The following is a 22,232-nucleotide window of genomic DNA, read 5'->3' as shown; positions in this document are numbered from 1 at the left end:
CTTTCCAACAATCTTGACCAAGTGGAATAACAGATTGTGGATGGACTGAGGGAATTGAACAGCGCTGCAGTTCCCGAGAGGTTATTCAGCATCAGTATCAAGGCAACTTGCCAGTTGTTCCAATTCAGATAATGGAATTAACCGTGTCTGTGTCCGTGGGGTGTGGAATGAACTGCCTGCAGTGATAGTGGAGTCAGACACTTTAGGAACATTTAAGCGGTTATTGGATAGGCACATGGAGCACACCAGGATGATAGGGAGTGGGATAGCTTGATCTTGGTTTCAGATAAAGCTCGGCACAACATCGTGGGCCGTAGGGCCTGTTCTGTGCTGTACTGTTCTATGTTCTATGTGTTAGAGACAGCAAATGATGCAGACTCGCGATGCCTTTATTGAGGGTCGTGGTGTGAAGATGCCGGCGTTGGACTGGGGTGGGCACAGTAAGAAGTCTCTCAATACCAGGTTAAATACACATCTCCTTAACCTGTGCTTAATGCTCTCTCCACTCACATTGTCTGTACCTTTAAGACTTGATTACCTGTAAAGACTCCCATTCCAACCATTATCTTGTAAATTGAGTTTGTGCCTATTTATGCCCTGTTTGTGAACACAACTCCCACCCACCTGATGAACGGGCAGTGCTCCGAAAGCTTGTGCTACCAAATAAACCTGTTGGACTTTAACCTGGTGCTGTGAGACTTCTTACTGAGGTCAAAGTGCAACAGGTTTATTTGGAACCATGAGCTTTCGGAGCGCTGCTCCTACATCAGGTGAGTCTCAGGCGTTGAGGAAGGAGCAGAGCTCCGAAAGCTGGTGGTTCCAAATAAACCTGTTGGACTTTAACCTGGTGTTGTGAGACTTTTTATTGAGGGTGGCACGGTGGTTAGCACTGCTACCTCACAGCGCCAGGGACCCGGGTTCGATTCCCGGCTTGGGTCACTGTCTGTGCGGAGTCTGCACCTTCTCTCTGTGTCTGCGTGGGTTTCCTCCGGGTGCTCCGGTTTCCTCCCACAGTCTGAAAGACATGCTGGTTAGGTGCTAAATTCTCCCTCAGTGTACCCGAACAGGCACCGGAGTGTGGCGACTTGGGGATTTTCACAGTAACTTCATTGTGGTGTTAACGTAAGCCTACTTGTGACACTAATAAATAAACTTTGATTATTCTGCTCCATACATGGCGTGCATACCAATCGAGATGAGAGGATTCAGTAGGTTACTCAGATGGTAAATAGTACGGTACGTGTTTAATTCTTTCCAAAGCTGTTTGGTATCACCCCGGGACTGATACTGGGAATTCTCAAACGGGACATTACCTCATTTGATCAGTGAGTTGGAAATCAGTCTCCAGACACAAAGGTTCAAGATCCTGAGAGTCCAAAACCACTAACCCATGACTGGAGTTTCCCACGATTGCCTGTGGCTTTTAATTCCCATTCTGTGTTTGCCGCACAATTCCCGATGACTCATGATGTCAGCCTTGTGTAAGGGAGCCCTGAATGTTTTTCACCCCTTTAATGAGTTAAATACTGCCCCCTCCAGCTTCAAATCAAATTCAATCAAACTACGGTTCAAGTACACTCTGTCCACAAACCCCAAAGCCCAACAAATCCAAAAACCACACTTTTTAAAAACTTTATTGACCTTTAATTCTAATTTTCATAGAATACTTATAGTGCAGAAAGAGGCCATTTGGCCCACCACATCTGCACCACTCTCCATCAAGGCATCCCACCCAGGCTCCCTATCTGTAACCCCACATATTTACCCCACTAGCCCCTCTAACCTACACACCTTTGGACACTAAGGGGCAATTTAGCATGGCCAATCCATCTAACCTGCACATCTTTGGAGTGTGGGAGGAAACCGGGGCACCCGGAGGAAACCCACGCAGAAACGGGGGATTTCATTAGATTTGATTTGATTTATTATTGTCACATGTATTAGTATACAGTGAAAAGTATAGTTTTTTGCGTGCTATACAGACAAAGCATACCGTTCATAGAGAAGGAAAGGAGGAGTGCAGAATGTAGTGTTACAGTCATAGCTAGGGTGTAGAGAAAGATCAACTTAATGCGAGGTAGGTCCATTCAAAAGTCTGACAGCAGCAGGGAAGAAGCTGTTCTTGAGTCGGTTGGTCTGTGACCTCAGACTTTTGTATCTTTTTCCCGAAGGAAGAAGGTGGGAGAGAGAATGCCTGGGGTGCGTGGGGTCCTTAATTATGCTGGCTGCTTTTCCGAGTCAGCGGGAAGTGTAGACAGAGTCAATGGATGGGAGGCTGGTTTGTGTGATGGATTGGGCTACATTCACGATCTTTAGTAGTTTTTTGCGGTCTTGGGCAGAGCAGGAGCCACATCAAGCTGTGATACAACCAGAAAGAATGCCTTCTGTGGTGCATCTGTGAAAGTTGCTGATAGTCTTGGCTGACATGTCAAATTTCCTTAGTCTTCTGAGAAAGTAGAGGCGTTGGTGGGCTTTCTTAACTATAGTGTTGGCATGGGGGGACCAGGACAGGTTGTTGGTGATCTGGACACCTAAAAACCTGAAGCTCTCGACCCTTTCTACTTCGTCCCTACGACCCTTTCTACTTTGAGAATGTGCAGACTCCGCACTGACAGTGACCCGAGGCCGGAATCGAACCTGGGTCCGTGGCACTGTGAGGCAGCAGTGCTAATCACTGTGCCACTGTGTTTGTCTGCACTTTGTGGATTTTTGTGGTGAACATGTCAAAAAAGGAGACTTATTCCGTGTAACCTGTATTTACTATTCAATGATACATCCTACATTTCCAGCCAGTTTATTTAGTTTAGACTGTAGCCAACCTGGAGTTGGGTTATTGTGATGTGAGAGGGTCAAGGCCTATTTATGGTATCCAAAAATCCGAATGATCTGAAGACCGATATGAGGCCGGTCCCAAGGGTTTCAGATGAAGCATACTCGACCTGTATACACAGTTCCCTCTCCTGGGACAGTGAGGTTTAGTTCAGTGTGCTAAACTTCCCCTTTATCCAGTGTTTCTGTGTTTCCCTCCATCACCTGTCCTGTTAACCCTCTGTTAAAGTCAGACAGCAATGAGGGTGTTCAATGAGTGAAGATTTAACTTCCGTTCTGGCTTATTTTGAAGCTGAATTTAGTGAATTCAGTGCTAACCACCGTGCTGCTGGTAGCACAGTGGTTAGCACTGCTGCCTCACAGCGCCAGGGACCCAGGTTCGATTCCTGGCTTGGGTCACCGTCTATGCAGAGTTTACACATTCTCCCTGTGTCTGCCTGGGTTTCCTCCGGGTGCTCCAGTTTCCTCCCACACTCCAAAGATGTGCGGGTTAGGTGGATTAGCCATGCTAAATTGCCCCTTAGTGTCAGGGGGACTAGCTAGCATAAATGCATTGGGTTATGGGCATAGGGCCCAGATGGGGTTGTGGTCGGTGCAGACTCGATGGGCCGAATGGCCTCCTTCTGCACTGTAGGATCCTATGTTTCTATGGATTCTGTTTCTAAAATCCGGTATCACGCAGCCTCACACCGGGATAATAATCCTGAAACTGCTGGCTTGCTTTGTTTTTGATAAAAACTCATCTATTAATGTCTGTTCGTGAATCGTTGATGTAGAATCATCGAATCCCTACAGCGCAGAAGGAGGCCATTCGGTCCATCGAGTCTGCAACTACCACAATCCCGCTGAGGTCCTATTCCCATAACCCCACAAATTTACCCTCCTGGTCCCCCTGACACTAAGGGGCAATTTATCATGACCAATCAACCCAACCCGCACATCTTTAGAGGCATAACTCCAGTCCGCACGAGTTGACTCTAAATGCCCCCTGACACCACTGTTGCTGTTAACTGCAAGGGAGGGTTGTAAATGAGCTTGTTACAAGTGGGTAGGAGCAGAAGTAGACCATTTGGCCCATCAAAATGATAAACCTTGGGTGGGATTTTACATCCACGCTCACCCCAAGACCATAAAATCCCACCCGAGGTCAATGGACCTTTGCATGGTCCGTGTCCCGCCCGCTACAATTCCTGTGGCAGGGAAACACCCCCCCCGCCCCTCTCCCCCCAACTCCACTTTCCCACCTTATCCCCATAACCTTTAATTCCCTTACTGATTAAAACTCTGTCTGTCTCAGCCTTGAACATACTTAACAATCCCTGGAAAATGATCTCCCTGCCAGTTTGAAAATGATAGAGTCCTACAGTGCACAAAGAGGCCATTCGGTCCATCGAGCCTGCACTGACAACAATTCCACTCAGGCCCTACCCCTCTAACCCCACGTATTTACCCTCTTAATCCCCCTGACACTAAGGGCCAATTAGGCATGGCGAATCCACCTAACCCGCACAGCTTTGGACTGTGGGAGGAAACCGGAGCACCCGGAGGAAACCCAGGCAGACACGGGGAGAACGTGCAGACTCCACACAGGCAGTGACCCGAGCCCGGAACCGAACCGAGAATGCTAGAAAAGCCCGGCAGGTCTGGCAGCGTCCGTGGAGAGAGGAACCGAGGCCAAGATATTTGGTTTAGTGGGGTTTCCTGCCCTGCAATCCAAAGAGCTGGCGGGGACCACCACCACTGACTGTAACACTACATTCTGGGTGTAGAGGGATATGGGCCAAGTACGGGCAATTGGGACTAGCTTCGGGATTTTAAAAAAAGGGCGGCATGCACAAGTTGGGCCGAAGGGCCTGTTTCCAAGCTGTAAACCTCTATGACTCTCCTTTCCTTCTCTATGAACGGTATGCTTTGTATAGCGCGCAAGAAACAATACTTTTCTCTGTATACTAATACATGTGATAATAATAAATCAAATCAAATCAAACTCCCCTCCCCCCATTTCAGCCCACCAAGATTCCGAGGGTAAATGTTGGAATGTGAGACTCCACCATTTGAGTTGAACCCCAATGGGAGAGTTGAGGGGGGGTGGGGGGAGGGGGGGGGGAGGGGGACAGCGTAATTTCTTGATTTGATTTGATTTATTATTGTCACATGTATTGGGATACAGTGAAAAGTATTGTTTCTTGCACGCTATACAGACAAAACATACCATTCATAGAGTACATAGGGGAGAAGGAAAGGAGAGAGTGCAGAATGTAGTGTTACAGTCATAGCTAGGGTGTAGAGAAAGATCAACTTGATGCGAGGTAAGTCCATTCAAAAGTCTGACAGCAGCAGGGAAGAAGCTGTTCTTGAGTCGGTTGGGACGTGACCTCAGACTTTTGTATCTTTTTCCCGACGGAAGAAGGTGGAAGAGAGAATGTCTGGGGTGCGTGGGGTCTGGAGTCACAGAGCCCGAACAGGTGCCGGAGTGTGGCGACTAGGGGATTTTCACAATAACTTCATTGCAGTGTTAATGTTAGTCTACTTTTGACAAATAAATAAACTTTAAAACTTTAAAGATACTCTGTCAGCAAGTTGGTGTAGACTTGATGGGCCGAATGGCCTCTTTTGCACTGTAGGGATTCTATGATTCTAAGAGACAGTTGGACAGTGTTGTGAATGCAGATGATGTGGGGGTTATTTTAATAAATATTTTCTGTGATTCTATATTCTTATTCTGAAACGCAGCAATTTTGTCTTGGCCGTAACAGATAAAAACAGCAAAATCGAAGAAGGAGATGCAGTTGTTACAGCTGCGGAGTCTGCAGTACCTGGAACGGTACATTTACCTTATCCTCTTCAATACCTATCTACATCTCGAAAAGAAAGATTCTTGGCAAAGACCCTTCAGTGTCTGGATGTGTGAGGTGAACAAAACACCATTTTTAATTTGATTTGATTTATTATTGTCACATGTATTGGGATACAGCGAAAAGTATTGTTTCTTGCGCACTGTACAGACAAAGCATACCGCTCATAGAGTACATCAGGGAGAAGGAAAGGAGAGGGTGCAGAATGTAGTGTTACAGTCACAGCTAGGGTGTGGAGAAAGATCACCTTAATGCGAGGTAGGTCCATTCAAAGGTCTGACAGCAGCAGGGAAGAAGCTGTTCTTGAGTCGGTTAGTACGTGTCCTCAGACCCTTTGATTTGATTTATTATTGCCACATGTATTAGTATACAGTGAAACGTATTGTTTCTTGGGCACTATGCAGACAAAGCAGACTGTTCATAGAGAAGGAAAGGAGAGAGAGTGCAGAATGTAGTGTTACAGTCATAGCTAGGGTGTAGAGAAAGATCAACTTAATGCAAGGTAGGTCCATTCAAAAGTCTGATGGCAGCAGGGGAAGAAGTTGTTCTTGAGTCGGTTGGTACATGACCTCAGACTTTTGTATCTTTTTCCCGAAGGAAGGAGGAGGAGGAGAGAATGGCCGGGGTGTGTGGGGTCCATGGATATTGGTCAATATTGGGGTCACTATGAAAATGTTTCTTGGTATGTTTGTTACTGGAAGGAGGAGGCCTGGTGGTACACTAGTCACTGAACTAGTAATCCAGAGGCCCAGACCCCAGGGACACAGGTTCAAATCCCACCACGGCAGCTGGTGGAATAAAAATTTTGTTAATAAATCTGGAATATAAAGCTAGTCTTGGTAACGGTGACCATGGCAACTATTGTCGATTGTCCATCTGGTTCAAGGAAGGAAATTCTCCGACTTTTGTATCTTTTTCCCGACGGAAGAAGGTGGAAGAGAGAATGTCCGGGGTGTGTGGGGTGCTTGGTAAGAGTTTCTTCCGCTTCAGAGAGAGAGAATCGAAGGTCTCGATCAGGTGGGCAGTGTGTAGCTGGCCGTTCAGTAAACTCCCAGGAGTCCCAGTATGAGGCATGATGATTCCCACTCCGGCTACTCCAGTTTTAAAGCTGCCTCACCCAGAGGGGAGGCTCATGCAGCTGATCAAAGTCTTGCATTGGGAGAGGGGGGGGGGGGGGGGGGGGGAGTAGATTCTCTTTCAAAATGTGGGTCTGAGTGGTGAATTCCTGAACGGTAGATGAATAAGTTGCACAGTGGTTAGCGCTGCTGCCTCACAGCGCCAGGGACCCAGGTTCGATTCCCGGCTCGGGTCACTGTGTGGAGTCTTCACGTTCTCCCCTTGTCTGCGTGGGTTTCCTCCGGGTGCTCCGGTTTCCCCCCACAGTCGGAAGAATGTGCAGGTTAGGTGGATTGGCCATGCTAAATTGCCCCTTAGTGTCCCAAGATGTGTAGGTTCGGGGGATTAGCAGGGTAAATATGTAGGATTACAGGGATAGGGCCTGGGTGGGATTGTTATTGGTGCAGGCTCGATGGGCCAAATGGCCTTCTCCTGCACTGTGGGGATTCTATGATTCAATTAATTTTAAATTGGAGATTGACAGCTTTTTCTGAACTGCAGTTATTGAGGGATAGAAGACAAAGGTGAGTGTATCGGTGGCACGGTAGCACAGTGGTTAGCACTGCTGCCTCACAGCGCCAGGGAGCTGGGTTCGATTCCAGCCTCGGGTCACTGTCTGTGTGTAGTCTGCACGTTCTCCCCGTGTCTGCGTGGGTTTCCTCCGGGTGTTCCGGTTTCCTCCCACAGTCGAAAGATGTGCAGGTTAGGTTGATTGGCCATGCTAAAAATTGCCCCTTATTGTCAGGGGGATTAGCAGGGTACGTTTTATCCTGCATTATTCACGCAGCTTTTAAAAATCACCCCTGTGATATGTGGAACACTATTCGGGCAGAAGCAGTGGGTAAGCATGCTGCCTCACAGTGCGAGTGTGAGCAGGAATCCGAGAAGGTGAACTGGATCTGATGGTTTTCTGAAGCAGTAACAGTTGCTGCTCTCGTTAGAGGGAACAGCGCCTGAAATAAACATTCCTTCAATCGCGACTTGGAAATGGTTTGAATGACTGTTGTTTCCCATGAGTTGTTGCCAAGGAAACCACTGGAAAGTCTTCTGCTCAGAAGGTGGAAAGGCGGGGTGGGGGGGGAAGAGATCTGGCCCATGATTTGATTTGATTTGATTTATTATTGTCACATGTATTAACATACAGTGAAAAGTATTGTTTCTTGCACGCTCTACCGGCAAAGCATACCATTCATAGAGAAGGAAAAGAGAGAGTGCAGAATGTAGTGTTACAGTCACAGCTAGGGTGTAGAGAAAGATCAACTTAATGCGAGGTAGGTCCATTCAAACATCTGACAGCAGCAGGGAAGAAGCGGTTCTTGAGTCGGTTGGTACGTGACCTCAGACTTTTGTATCTTTTTCCTGATGGAAGAAGGTGGAAAAGATTTTGTCCAGGGTGCGAGGGGTCCTTGATTATGCTGACTGCTTTTCCGAGGCAGCGGGAAGTGTAGACAGAGTCAATGGATGGGAGGCTGGTTTGCAGCTCTCCGTTGCCAGTGCCACCTGGAGCTATGGCTGGTCCTGGTAATGCACCCAGGGAGAGGTTCCGGCACATCTAGGGTGCCAGGCGGTGGGTGATTGAGGGCAAGGATGGTGCTTGCGGGGAGTCCCCTGGGGGGTCTCGGATTTGAGGGGGTTGCGGGGGGGGTGGGGGGGGGGGTGGAGAGGCAAGGACAGGAAAAACTAGAGTACAATGATCGGTCTGATATGAGATGACTGTTTTTTTTATCATTTGAAAGGAAATCCAAATTTGAGGTAACGGGATTTTATGAAGCAAGTTTGTGAATTTTCTTGCGTCTAATGGTCCGTGAATTTGCTTTGATTTCTATTGATGCTGACCCAGCCCGCTCTGTGGAATGTCCTGTCTGGCCTCAATGTTACTTCTGACTGAGTCAGCATTGGGAGAAGGGTGAGAGAGAGAGAGAGAAAGTGCGAGGGAGTGAGAAAGTGAAAGTGAGAGAGAGAGAGAGGAAGTGCGAGGGAGTGAGAAAGTGAAAGTGAGAGAGAGAGAGAGGAAGTGCGAGGGAGTGAGAAAGTGAAAGTGAGAGAGAGAGAGAGGAAGTGCGAGGGAGTGAGAAAGTGAAAGTGAGAGAGAGAGAGAGAGGAAGTGAGAGGGAGAGAAGGTGAAAAAGAGGGAGAAAGTGAGAGAGCAAGAGAGAAAGAGTGTGAGAGAGAGAAAGTGAGGGAAAATGAAGAAGAGAGAACATGCGTGAGAAAGTGGAAGAGAGATAATGAGAGGGAAAGGAAGTGAGGAAAAGACAGAAAGAGAGAGAGCGAGGGAAAGTGAGAGAAAGAGAGAAAGTAGACTGAGAGGGAGGAAGTGAGGGAGATAAAAAGTGAGAGAGAGGGAAAGTGATAGAGAAAGTGAGAGAAAGTGAGAGAGCAAGAGAGAGAATGTGTGTGAGAGGAAGTGAGGGAAAATGCGAAAGTGAGAGAGAGAGAGACTAAGAGAAAATGAGAGAGAGAGAGTCTGTGTAAGAAAGAGAAAGTGAGAGAGAAAGAGAGAGAGGAGAAAGCGAGAGGGCTGTAATCTGTTCCTGTTGATGTCTCTTAGCAACGTCTGAGAAAATGACAAAAATACAGCTGTGAGTGAAACTCTTGGGATGGGGTTTCAGTTCTGATTGCTTTGGAGAAGAATGTGATGCTTGAAGTTAACGTGATCTGTAAGCTCAGGGATCGGCCGGTATTTCTGGTTTGTGAGCTATCCTTCCATCCCTTGAGTCCTGAAGCAGCAGCCAATCAGATTTGAGAAGTCCTCTCTGCTGACGTTAAGAATCGCTTTGGAGACTTTCAGCCGAGTTTACGGGAGTTGTAAACCACGATTCAGCGAGTTAGACTATAACGCATGTCACAATTACAAACCGACATTGCGACAGTGTGTTTTCTGGTGTTCAGGAATACGGGGAAAGAAATGCAGCAAAGGGGTCAGTTTGAACAAAATAATGGCAACTTAACGAGGTTTTTGCCCGTCCGTGCCTGCTGTGTCTTTGCCAGGAATGAAGCAGTCTGTGCCCATGGGCAGCAAGACCTGGCAGATATTCGGGCTTGGGCTGATAAGTGGCGAGTAACATTCGTGCCACACAAGTGCCAGGCAATAACCACCTCCAACAAGAGAGAATCCAACCACATCCTCTTGACATTCAATGGCATTGCCATCGCTGAGCGCTTTAGAGCAACACTCAACACATAGGCCAGAATTTTACCATCCCACCCGCCACGGGAATCAGAGCGGGCGAGGGGCGGACCACGGAAAGGTCTGTTGACCTCGGGCGGGATTTTACGGTTTTGGGACGAGCGAGAGCGTAAAATCCCACCCATCTTGTCCAAATCTGCTGCTTTATTGAAGTAAAATTTAAGTAAGTATTCGTACATTTAAATCAAATAGATTAACTAATCGGTTCAACACACAATTACTGCTAAGTCAATCTGAGGCGCGTTGATTGTGCAGTTTGTGAGATGTGTGTGACTGTCTGGGGCTTTGATCTTGAACTGGAGTTTTGAAGGTTTTTCTTTGCTGGAATTTCTAAGCTTATTTTGCTGCTTTTGTCACTGTGTGTTTCACATGTTGAACCGAATGAAGTCTGCCTTTCTGTTGATGCATTAATCGCTCTCTGTGGTTCACACAGCTGTCCTTGTGTAGGGAAGGCCAGAATTGATGCGCATTCTTCACAAATAACTGTCCAGCTGTTTAGCCCCACACCAAATGCAGTGGTTCCAACCTGACACTCATATTGTATCTCTCAATGTAATCGTGCATCCGCCCAACTCACTTTGGACCTTTTTCTCATGTCAGGAACTTAATTGGGCAGCACGGTGGCACAGTGGTTAGCACTGCTGCCTCACAGTGCCAGGGACCCAGGTTCGAATCCCGGCTTGGGTCACTGCCTGTGCAGAGTCTGCATATTCGCCCCGTGTCTGCGTGAGTTTCCTCCGGTTTCCTCCCACAGTCCGAAGGACGTGCTGGTTAGGGTGCATTGGCCGTGCTAAATTCCCCCTCAGTGTACCCGAACAGGCGCCAGAGTGTGGCGACTGGGGATTTACACAGTAACTTCGTTGCAAGGTTAATGTAAGCCTACTTGTGACACTAATAAATAAACTTTGTAAAACTTTGTAAGTCTCTGTGATCTATTTTTAATAATTTGAAATGCAGGACTGATAGCTCTCATAATGGAAGACATCTTGTGAGACTTATCAGGCAGTAATATAGACATGAGCAGAACTCCCATACTAACCCAATGAAGCCTGGAACCAGATTTTTTTTTGTCTGCAGTTGGCCAAGATTTTGCCTCTGCCCAAAAGAAAACATTGCTTGATTGACAGTTCTGACTCGCTGATCTATACTGTCAATTTCACAATGTTTGTTCATGCAAAGCGGTTTCAAGTGAGTGTCGTTTCCACTATTGATACTTTAAAGGGCCTGGATGAGTGACACTTTTATTGGGCTGTAGTAAAAATGAGTCTCTTGTTAAGAAATTGGAAAGTTATAAACAAAAACGTGGGCGCGGAACGGTAGCACAGTGGGTTAGCACTGCTGCCTCACAGTGCCAAGGACCAGGGTTCGATTCCTGGCTTGGGTCACTGTCTGTGTGGAGTCTGCACATTCTCCCCGTGTCTGCATGGGTTTCTTCCGGGTGCTCCGGTTTCCTCCCACACTCCAAAAATGTGCAGGTTAGGTGGATTGGCCATGCTAAATTGCCCCTTAGTGTCAGGGGGACTAGCAGGGTAAATACGTGGGGTTATGGGGATCGGGCCTGGGTGGGATTGTGGTCGGTGCAGACTCGATGGGCCGAATGGCCTCCTTCTGCACTGTAGGGATTCTATGAAATGACTTTTAAAAAATAATTTTATATTCTATCCTCCTGCCGCTATAGTCTATACGGTCTATAGTGGCTGAATGGACATCGAAGAGCCATAGCTTAGTATGAACAGCATGAGGGGCCATAGGGATTAGTTAGGGGGCATACCTTCGGTTGTCATGCAAGACCAGAGGTGGGGGACCTTACTTTAGCATGAGGGCATGAGGAGGACCTTCTGAACTTACCTCTAAAAGTGTCCCTTCAAACAGACAATGGTTCCTGTGACTTCTTGAGGTGTTGCGGACCATGACTATCTGAAAAGCTTCCTTGACTCCTTGAAATTGCTGCAGGTGAGGACATGCCTATAGAGCAGTAAAGCCACTCACAGTGGGAGCGCAGGACGCAGACTCGTCACCAGAGCAACCCACACCCTTACACGGCACTCCTGAACATTTGATTTGATTTATTATTGTCACATGTATTAACATACAGTGAAAAGTATTGTTTCTTGCGCGCTGTACAGACAAAGCATAGAGAAGGAAAGGCGAGAGTGCAGAATGTAGCATTACAGCCTTCGCTAGGGTGTAGAGAAAGATCAGTTTAATGCGAGGTAGGTCCATTCAAAAGTCTGTAACGGACCTCAGATTTTTGTTTCTTTTTTCCCGACGGAAGAAGGTGGAAGAGAGAATGTCCAGGGTGCGTCATCATTAGACTTTTGCTTCCAGATTTTTATTTTCAATTTTCACCATCTGCCATGGCGGGATTTGAACCCGGGTCCCCAGAGCATTACCCAGGGTCTCTGGATTACTAATCCAGTGGCAATACCACTACGCCACCGCCTCCCATTGCTTTATACAATCGCCCAATTGGAGAGAGTCTAACCATTGCTCCCTTACAATCAATGAATCCTCCACCGTCAAATTCCTGTGAGTGGCCATTGACCTTTGAACTGGACCTGCTATGCACGGGAAGCCCGCATTTGACCCAGTTAAGTCCTTTAAGTGACAGCCTAATAGCCACTTCAAATCCATTTCCTGCCTCGCCTCAGCTATGAATAGAGTTGAATCTTGAGTGGAACAGGGGCGCCCCTATCTGAAGCCCCCTTCTGCTTGAGGGTGATGTCTTCTTAAGACCCAGTGACCTCCCTCCCTCCGCACTGTCCACCCCACCCTCAGCCTATCCCCCGATCACCCTCCTCGTACCCCCCTCAGGCCTTCCGGACCCTCACTGCCCAGACCCGTGACCCCTGTTTCTCCAGTTCCTGGGACTTCGGCTGTGACAGCCCCACTGCGGCGCTGGTCCGAGAGGGATGGATTAGCCTTGCTAGGAGGATTGGCCGTGCTGAATTGCCCTTAGTGTCAGGGGCACTAGCTGGGATAAATGCATGGGGTTATGGGGATAGGGCCTGGGTGGGATTGTGGTCGGTGCAGACTCGATGGGCCGAATGGCCTCCTTCTGCACTGTAGGGATTCTATGACCAGAGAGCAGCCGGCCAATTAGATTGACGGAGAGCTCTCTGAGGTGGGACTTCCCCCCGAGGGGGTGTAAAATGGCGGCCGTTGGGGTTGTGTTCCCCACTGACCCTGTGGATGGTGGGGTCCGAGCCCCCATGCCATCCTAATAATTCAGGCTTAAAGCAAATTACTGCGGATGCTGGAATCTGAAACCAAAAGAGAAAATGCTGGAAAATCTCAGCAGGTCTGGCAGCCTCTGTACCCCACCTCAACCCCTTTGTTTTCATTTTATTTAATTTTTAACTCTTTCATTTCTTTATTGTTTTTCTTTATTTTTCTTTCCCCACACTCTTTCCCCACTTTTTTACCCCCTTTTCTTACCTTTTCTCCCCCTTTGCTTCCCTTTTTCCCCTTTTTTTTCCATTTTACCTCTCTCCCACTCATTATGGGCGTGGCCAGGAACCTCCACATCCAGTGAATGAAACAAAACCTTCAATGAACAGGTTACAACCCATGCTCGGTGACGGGAAACCTGGGTCAACGTGCTGGCTGGTTGCTCCAAATGTCGGAACGGTGAAATAACCCGAGATTGGGTGGCACAGTGGTTGGCACTGCTGCCTCACAGCGCCAGGGACCCGGGTTCGATTCCGGCCTTGGGTCACTGTCTGTGTGGAGTTTGCATGTTCTCCCCGTGTCTGCTTGGGTTTCCTCCGAGTGCTCCGGTTTCCATAGAACCGTAGAAAATTACAGCTCAGAAACAGGCCTTTTGGCCCTTCTTGTCTGTGCCGAACCATTTTTTGCCTAGTCCCACTGACCTGCACTTGGAATATATCCCTCCACACCCCTCTCATCCATGAACCTGTCCAAGTTTTTCTTAAATGTTAAAGTATGTTCCTCCCACACTCCAAAGATGTGCGGGTTAGGTGGATTGGCCATGTTAAATTGACCCTTAGTGTCAGGGGGACTAGCAGAGTAAATATGTGGGGTTACGAGGATGGGACCTGGGTGGGATTGTAGTCGGTGCAGACTCGATGGGCTGAATGGCCTCTTTCTGCACTGTAGGGTTCTATGATTGCGTGATGCCTTGGAACCATTTGGTTTGCCTCAATACATCGAGTCGGATTAAACCGAAATTCGAACTTGAGCAGAAACAGTTGTTGGAGAGGACCAGCTGGTCTTGTTTGGCAAAGTTACATTCTTCAGTGACACGCTCCCCCCTCCCTCCCCCCCAGAAACAATCAGTCAGTAGATTCTGATTGCATCACCATGGACTGTGGCTCGATGCTGACGATCCCCTGTTTTCAGTCAGCATGGACTCTTCCAATAGCCCGGGGTAAGGGAGCCTCGCACAGACACAGGACACAACAGCACTGTTCCGACCTCTTGACAACTCACGGGTTTGTACATCAGCCCGGGGGGAGGGGGGGGGGGCACAATGACTCTTGAAAGGAGGGAGGGCAAAGGTCATCGTCACATGGAGGGGATGAGGTCATGTTCAGGAAGTGAGGGTGCTTGACAACCAATCAGTCAACAAGGGTAATGGTGGAATCCTGCTGGCTGGTGCACAAGCTATTCTCCCATTGTTAACAAAAGCTTTCAATCTTCACAAAAGCGCACTCTGTACTGATCAATCTTTCCTCTCCGTTTCTCAATGTGCTGTTGCTTTTCTCCCCCCTAAAGTGTAGCTTTAGTTTCTTCTTCTTAGGGCGGCACGTTGGCACAGTGGTTAGCGCTGCTGCCTCACAGCACCAGGGACCCGGGTTCAATCCGGCCTCGGGTCACTGTCTGTGTGGAGTTTGCACATTCTCCCCGTGTCTGCATGGGTTTCCTCCGGGTGCTCCGGTTTCCTCCCACAGTTCGAAAGACATGCTGGTTAGGTGCATTAGCCATGCTAAATTCTCCTCAGTGTACCCAGGTGCCAGAGTGTGGCGACTAGGGGATTTTCACAGTAACTTCATTGCAGTGTTAATGTAAGCCTACTTCATAGAATCCCTACAGTACAGAACGAGGCCATTCGGCCCATTGAGTCTGTACTGACCCTATTCCCGTAACCCCACATATTTACCCTGCTAATTCCCCTGACACAAGGGTCACTTTACCATGGCCAATCAACCTAACCCGCACATCTTTGGACTGTGGGAGGAAACCGTAGCACCCGGAGGAAACCCACGCAGATACGGGGAGAACGTACCAACTCCACATAAACAGTCACCCGAGGCTGGAATTGAATCCGGGACCCTGGTGCTGTGAGGCAGCAGTGCCAACCACTGTGCCACCATGCCGCTGTGTGACACTAATAAATAAACTTAAACTTTTCCTATACTTCGTTCGCAATGTGGAAATCAGGCTTGCCTCAGAATTTTTAACTTAAGTTATGTTTCAGGGAGAAAAAAATCTCAAGGACTTCAGCTGGAATATTCTGTACAGTTCTGGGCCGCCACACTACAGGGAGGATGTGAACGCATTGGAGAGAGTGTGGAAGAGGTTTACAAGAATGTTTCCAGGGATGGGAAACTTCAGTTGTGAGAATGGATTGGAGAAGTTGGGACTGTTCTCCTTGGAGAGAAGAAGGCGAAGAGGAAATTTGATGGAATGTTCAAAATCATGAGGGGGCTGGACAGAGTAGAGAGGGAGAAGCTGCTCCCCCTCGTAACAGGATCGAGAACGAGAGGTACAAGTTTGAAGCGATTTGCAAAAGAAGCAAATGTGATGTGAGGAGAAGCTTTTTCACACAGCGAGTGGTTGGAGTCTGGAATGCGCTGCCTGGAAGTGAGGTGGAGGCAGGTTCAATCGAGGCATCCAAGAGGACATTGGATGATTATTTGTATAGAAACAATGTGCAGGGGTGCGGGGAAAAGGCAGGGGAATGGCACCAAGTTATGATGCCTGTATTGAGAGCCAGTGCAGACACGATGGGCTGAATGGCCTCTTTCTGCGCTGTAACAGTTCTGTGATTCTGTGACAAATGCGCGGGGCTGGATTCTACGGGGCATCGCAAAGTAGAAAAGTTAGTTCCATTTGCAGCTTCAGACGGGGAAACGCAGAGGGAAGCAGACTATCCTGAATAAACCCTCCCCTCCCTGAGGAACAGTGTTTGAGCTTGCCGGGAGAGAGAATCGCAATCCCATCTTCCTACGTTTTCTCAGTGACAATGGACGGAATGAAATGTTCTCCCCTGAGAACGTTTAACCAGGAGGGAGAGTGGCAAATAGAGGCTGTGCCACCAGGAGGGAGAGTGGCAGATAGAGGCTGTGCCACCAGGAGGGAGAGTGGCAGATAGAGGCTGTGCCACCAGGAGGGAGAGTGGCAGATAGAGGCTGTGCCACCAGGAGGGAGAGTGGCAGATAGAGGCTGTGCCACCAGGAGGGAGAGTGGCAGATAGAGGCTGTGCCACCAGGAGGGAGAGTGGCAGATAGAGACTGTGCCACCAGGAGGGAGAGTGGCAGATAGAGGCTGTGCCACCAGGAGGGAGAGTGGCAGATAGAGACTGTGCCACCAGGAGGGAGAGTGGCAGATAGAGACTGTGCCACCAGGAGGGAGAGTGGCAGATAGAGACTGTGCCACCAGGAGGGAGAGTGGCAGATAGAGACTGTGCCACCAGGAGGGAGAGTGGCAGATAGAGGCTGTGCCACCAGGAGGGAGAGTGGCAGATAGAGGCTGTGCCACCAGGAGGGAGAGTGGCAGATAGAGACTGTGCCACCAGGAGGGAGAGTGGCAGATAGAGACTGTGCCACCAGGAGGGAGAGTGGCAGATAGAGACTGTGCCACCAGGAGGGAGAGTGGCAGATAGAGGCTGTGCCACCAGGAGGGAGAGTGGCAGATAGAGACTGTGCCACCAGGAGGGAGAGTGGCAGATAGAGACTGTGCCACCAGGAGGGAGAGTGGCAGATAGAGACTGTGCCACCAGGAGGGAGAGTGGCAGATAGAGAACATGCCACCTGCCCGCCCCTGACAGAGTTCAGGGCAGAAAGGCTTTCCTGACCAATGAATGATCTTAAATAGGCCAATTGACACTCACCTTAGGGCCTCATCCTGCCACCTGTGGTATTCAACCGGGGGCAGGAGGGGAATTGCCATGTGGGAGGCCTCAAGACTCCTCAGGGGGCGAGATGCGGGGATAGTTCCTCACCGTTGGACAGAGTGGGTAGGATTTTCCGGAGATGGGACTTCCACCCCTTCCCCCCGCAGGGGGTCCCTGATCCCAGGGAAGGCCAGCTACTGCCCACTCAGTGTCTGACAGAGACTTAATTTGGAAGATCCCCCCACCCCCACCCCCTGAAGGAGTTGGCATGGGAAGGCTCTCCAACCAGCAGGCAAGGGGCAGCAGGGTGGCATGGGGTCAGCACGGTGGCACAGTGGTTGGCACCGCTGCTTCATAACGCCAGGGACCCGAGTTCAATCCGGCCTCGGGTCACTGTCTGTGTGGAGTTTGCACATTCTCCCCGTGTCTGCGTGGGTTTCCTCCGGGTGCTCCGGTTTCCTCCCAGAGGTGGATTGGCCATGCTAAATTGCCCCTTGGTGCCAGGAGATTAGCAGGGTAACTATGTGGGGTTACGGGAATAGGGTCTGGGTGGGATTGTGTGTACAAACTCGATGGGCTGAGTGGCCTCCTTCTGCACTGTAGAGATTCTATCACCTTGCTGTCTGTGCCACCCTCACCCGGGTAATACCAGCTGTAAAGGTGAGAGAGAAAGTTGCAAAGATCCAAAATGAAGCACGAAAAAGCTATTACAGTTGAATCCAGCCACTCATTTTCCCAAGCAGAAATCAAAATGTGCGAATCATGTTCATGAATTATGGAGAACATGTAATTTTGTTTGATTTATTATAATTGCAACTTTGGATTTGTAACACTCTTCTGCGGATTACTTAATACATAAAAAATCTTTAGACAAACAGCCTCATTATTCAGGAATTCCCCACAGATCCCTAGCTGGATCTCGGCTACTCACTGGCGAGATGGATAAACGATACGGAATGTGCAAATCCCTCCGACGTTTCTGCAATTTCAAGCACTGGTTTCAAGTGACACTTTTGAAAAACATTACAGTTTAACATTGAACAAGTGTCAGAAATTACAATCCACTCTATAAGGGAACAGGAGGAGGCCATTCAGCCCTTCGAGCCTGCTCCACCATTGAATAAGATCATGGCTGATCTAACTCTCGCTAAGTCCACTTTCCTGCCTGATCTCTCTTGAGAATCTACACCTTCTGCTCTGCTCCAGCCCCTCTGATACAAATGATAAATGGATGGCATGATAGCACAGTGGTTAGCACTGCTGCCTCACAGCGCCAGGGACCTGGGTTCGATTCGCCTTGGGTCACTGTCTGTGTGGAGTTTGCACGTTCTCCCCGTGCCTGCGTGGGTTTCCTCTGGGTGCTCCGGTTTTCTTCCACACTACAGGTTAGGGGGATTGGCCATGCTAAATTGCCCCTTAGTGTCCCAAGATGTGTAAATTAGGTGGATTGGCCATGCTAAATTGCCCCTTAGTGTCTTAAGATGTGTAAATTAGGTGGATTGGCCATGCTAAATTGCCCCTTAGTGTCCCAAGATGTGTAGGTTAGATGGATTGGCCATGCTAAATTGCCCCTTAGTGTCCCAAGATGCGTAGGTTAGATGGATTGGCCATGCTAAATGTGCGGAGTTACGGGGAGGGAGCGGTTGAAAGGGCCTGGGTTACTTTACTTAAAAATGAAGAGTCAGAGGCTCTCGCTAAAAAGCTGAAACTTTGGTTTTACCAGGCTTCTATAAAAGAGAATCTAAATGTCCCTGTCAGAGAGCTGGTGCAGACTCGCCGGGCCGAATGGCCTCTTCTGCACTGTAGGGATTCTTTGATAAAATCCCATCACATATCTTCCCCATCCTCAGCTCTGAAGAAGAATCACACCAACCCCAAACTTTAACTCTGGCCGGGATTCTCCAGCCTCGTCCGCGGCTGGACCCGTCGCGAGCGAGAATGGAAAATGTGGCCTTCCAGCCGAAACTCCGTTCACTCTCAGCGGCAGCGGAAAATCCCAGCCTCGAAGGAGGGCGGAGGAATTCGGCCTCTGTGTCTCTCTCCGCAGACGCTGCCAGACCTGCTGAACCGTTCCAGCATCTTCTATTCTCGTTTCCGATTTCCGGCATCTACATGACCTCTTCGAATCTAAATTCGTGAATTGGAAAGTAACACTTTGCTGCGGTTATTTGTCATGTGTGTGGGATAAATAGTGAGAAATGGTATTAGGTTGAATAATCAAGCAGAATTTTAACCCTTTCTTACTCGATTAGGTGTTTTCTAGCAAACCTCCTGTAACTGGACACATGTCCAATATCCAACAAGGGATTTCTTAGAATCATAGAATCCCTACAGCACAGAAAGAGGCCATTCGGCCCATCGAGTCTGCACCGACCACAATCCCACCCAAGCCCTACCCCCATATATTTACCCACTAATCCCTCTAACCTACGCATCCCAGGACACTAAGGGCAATTTTCGCATGGCCAATCAACCTAACCCGCACATCTTTGGACTGTGGGAGGAAACCGGAGCACCCGGAGGAAACCCACGCAGACACGAGGAGAATGTGCAAACTCCACACAGACAGTGACCCGAGCCGGGAATCGAACCCAGGTCTCTGGAGCTGTGAAGCAGCAGTGCTAACCACTGTGCCACCGTGCCGATTTCAGTCGCAGAGTTTGGGGTGAGTGCGTTGCAAGATAAGAGGGAACTTTAAAGGATTAAGAAGGACTTGCCGGTGTTCCGTTGCTGTACATGGTACAGTCCCACCAGCTGTACAGCACGTCAGAGGCCGCGACACTGTACTGTGGGAAACCTTCAGCCCCCTGCGTCTCCAATGGCTCTGGTGATTCAGATTGGCATGTTTGATCTGAGCAAGGGCACATGAAAGGGACGACTGCCAGGTTAAGTCACAATCAGTGCTGATGAACTCGGAGAGTGCAGCATGTTCACTTAAAAGCCGCGTTGGAGCCAACATCCATCTGAGCCCCTCTCCTTCAGCTATCGAAGCCATTGTCTTTGGCTCACATTGTTCTGATCCTGAAGTGTGTGGGACAATGGATCTCATCGCGGTTTTTTGAAATCAAAAGTGGGGGAATGGGGGGGTGCAGGGTCTTCCGTGATGGGTTCGCTGACGGCGGAACAGGCGAGCCTCGCATCACGCCGTTTACATCAGTGGTCGATCCCGCCAGCGTCCAAGCCTGAGAAAGCACACCGCGGGAGAGCGGGCTGAAAGGGTGGGAAATATCCCACCCTCAGTGTATCACTCTTGCATTGAGCACTTGTCCCATATCCCTTGAATGTTACGATATTTCAGGTGCTCATCTGGGGCAGAGAATTCCACACACCAATCACCCTTTGGGAGAAAACATTTCTCCTCATCTCCATCTTAAAACAGAGATCTCTTATTTTTAGACAACGCCCGCTAGTTTTAGTCTCACCCACAAGAGGAAACACCCCCTTGAGTATCCACCCTATCGAGTCCCGCTAGGACCTTATATATTACCTTATATATTAGGACCTTATATTGATTCTACCAAATTGGGTCCGAATCCTGGAATTCCCTCCCAAACGGCATCAACCCACAGCATGTGGACTGCAGCGATTCAAGATGGCGGCTCACCACCACCTTCTCAAGGGGCAACTGGGGATGGGCAGTAAATGCTGGCCCAGCCAGTGACGCCCATGTCCCATGAATGAATTAAAAAAACCTCCCATGGGTACAAGCCCAGCCTGTTTGTACATAAAACAACCTCGTTATTCCAGGAATATGTCTAGTGAACTTTCCCTGAACTGCTCCTAAAGTAATTATATATTTTTTAAAAACAAAGCAGCGCACCATTCTGCGGATGTGGTCTCACCAAGGCCCTGTAGGAAAAGTTTCTGGCTTGTATACTCCATTCCCCTTGCAATAAACACCAACATTCCATTTGCCTTCCCATTGTACCTACAACAGTGATTACGGGCAGGCGATGGTCTAGTGGTATTATCGCTAGACTATTAATCCAGAAACTCAGCTAATGTTCTGGGGACCTGGGTTTGAATCCCGCCACGGCAGATGTTAAAATTTGAATTCAATAAAATGTATCTGGAATTAAGAATCTACTGATGACCATGAAACCATTGTCGGAAAAACCCATCTGGTTCACTAATATCCTTTAGGGAAGGAAATCTGCCGTCCTTACCCGGTCTGGCCTACATGTGACTCCAGAGCCACAGCAATGTGGTTGACTCTCAACTGCACTCAGGCAACTAGGGATGGGCAATAAATCCTGGCTAGCCAGCAACGCCCATGTCCCACAAATAAAGTTTTAGAAGTCGTAGAGTGGTACAGTGCAGTAACGGCGAGTCTGCACCCACAATAACTACCACTAAAGCCGCGCTAATCCCATTTTCCTGCACTTGTCCCATATCCTTGAATGTTAGGATATTTCAAGTGCTCATCCAAATATTTCTTAAAGGTTAGAGTCGTAGAGGTTTACAGCATGGAAACAGGCCCTTCGGCCCAACTTGTCCATGCCGTCCAGTTATTACCACTAAGCTAGTCCCAATTGCCCGCGTTTGGCCCATATCCCTCTATACCCATCATATCCATGTAACTGTCTGAATGCTTTTTAAAAGTCAAAATTGTACCCGCCTCTACTACCACCTCTGGCCGCTTGTTCCAGACACTCACCGCCCTCTGAGTGAAAGAATTGCCCCTCTGGACACTTTTGTATCTCTCCCCTCTCACCTTAAACCTATGCCCTCTCGGTTTAGACTGCCCTACGATTGTGAGGTCTCCGGCCTCCACTGCTTACCCAGACAGTATGTCCCAGAATCCCACCACCCTCTGAGTGAAAAAGATTTTTCTTAAATCCCCTCTGAATCTCCTGCCCCTCACCCTAAAATGATGCCCCCTTGTGGTTGACCACACAACCAAGGGGACCAGCTGCTCTTCCTCCTGAAAGTGGAGTCACAGGTGGACAGAGTGGTGAAGAAGGCATTCGGCGTGCTTGGTTTCATCGGTCAGAACATTGAATACAGGAATTGGGACGTCTTGTTGAAGTTGTACAAGACATTGGTGAGGCCACATAGAACCATATAAATTACAGCTCAGAAACAGGCCTTTTGGCCCTTCTTGTCTGTGCCGAACCATTTTTTGCCTTGTCCCACTGACCTGCACTTGGACCATATCCCTCCA

The 22,232-nt window shown here is 48.8% G+C and overlaps 1 protein-coding gene across 1 annotated transcript in view; it reads left to right on the top strand.

The window, feature by feature from the left end:
- LOC144480318 (paladin-like) overlaps nt 1-22,232 on the top strand; it is a 79,046-nt gene that overhangs the window by 40,654 nt on the left and 16,160 nt on the right. The window contains exon 4 of the mRNA XM_078199675.1: nt 5,586-5,741. Within this exon, the coding sequence (XP_078055801.1) occupies nt 5,586-5,741 (156 nt within the window). The remainder of the gene's footprint in view (nt 1-5,585; nt 5,742-22,232) is intronic.

Source organism: Mustelus asterias, chromosome 28 (assembly GCF_964213995.1).
Source record: "Mustelus asterias chromosome 28, sMusAst1.hap1.1, whole genome shotgun sequence".
In the NCBI taxonomy this organism is placed as follows: Eukaryota; Metazoa; Chordata; class Chondrichthyes; order Carcharhiniformes; family Triakidae; genus Mustelus; species Mustelus asterias.
Note: the sequence above shows the minus strand (reverse complement) of the source record. Positions and strands in the feature narration are given on the sequence as shown.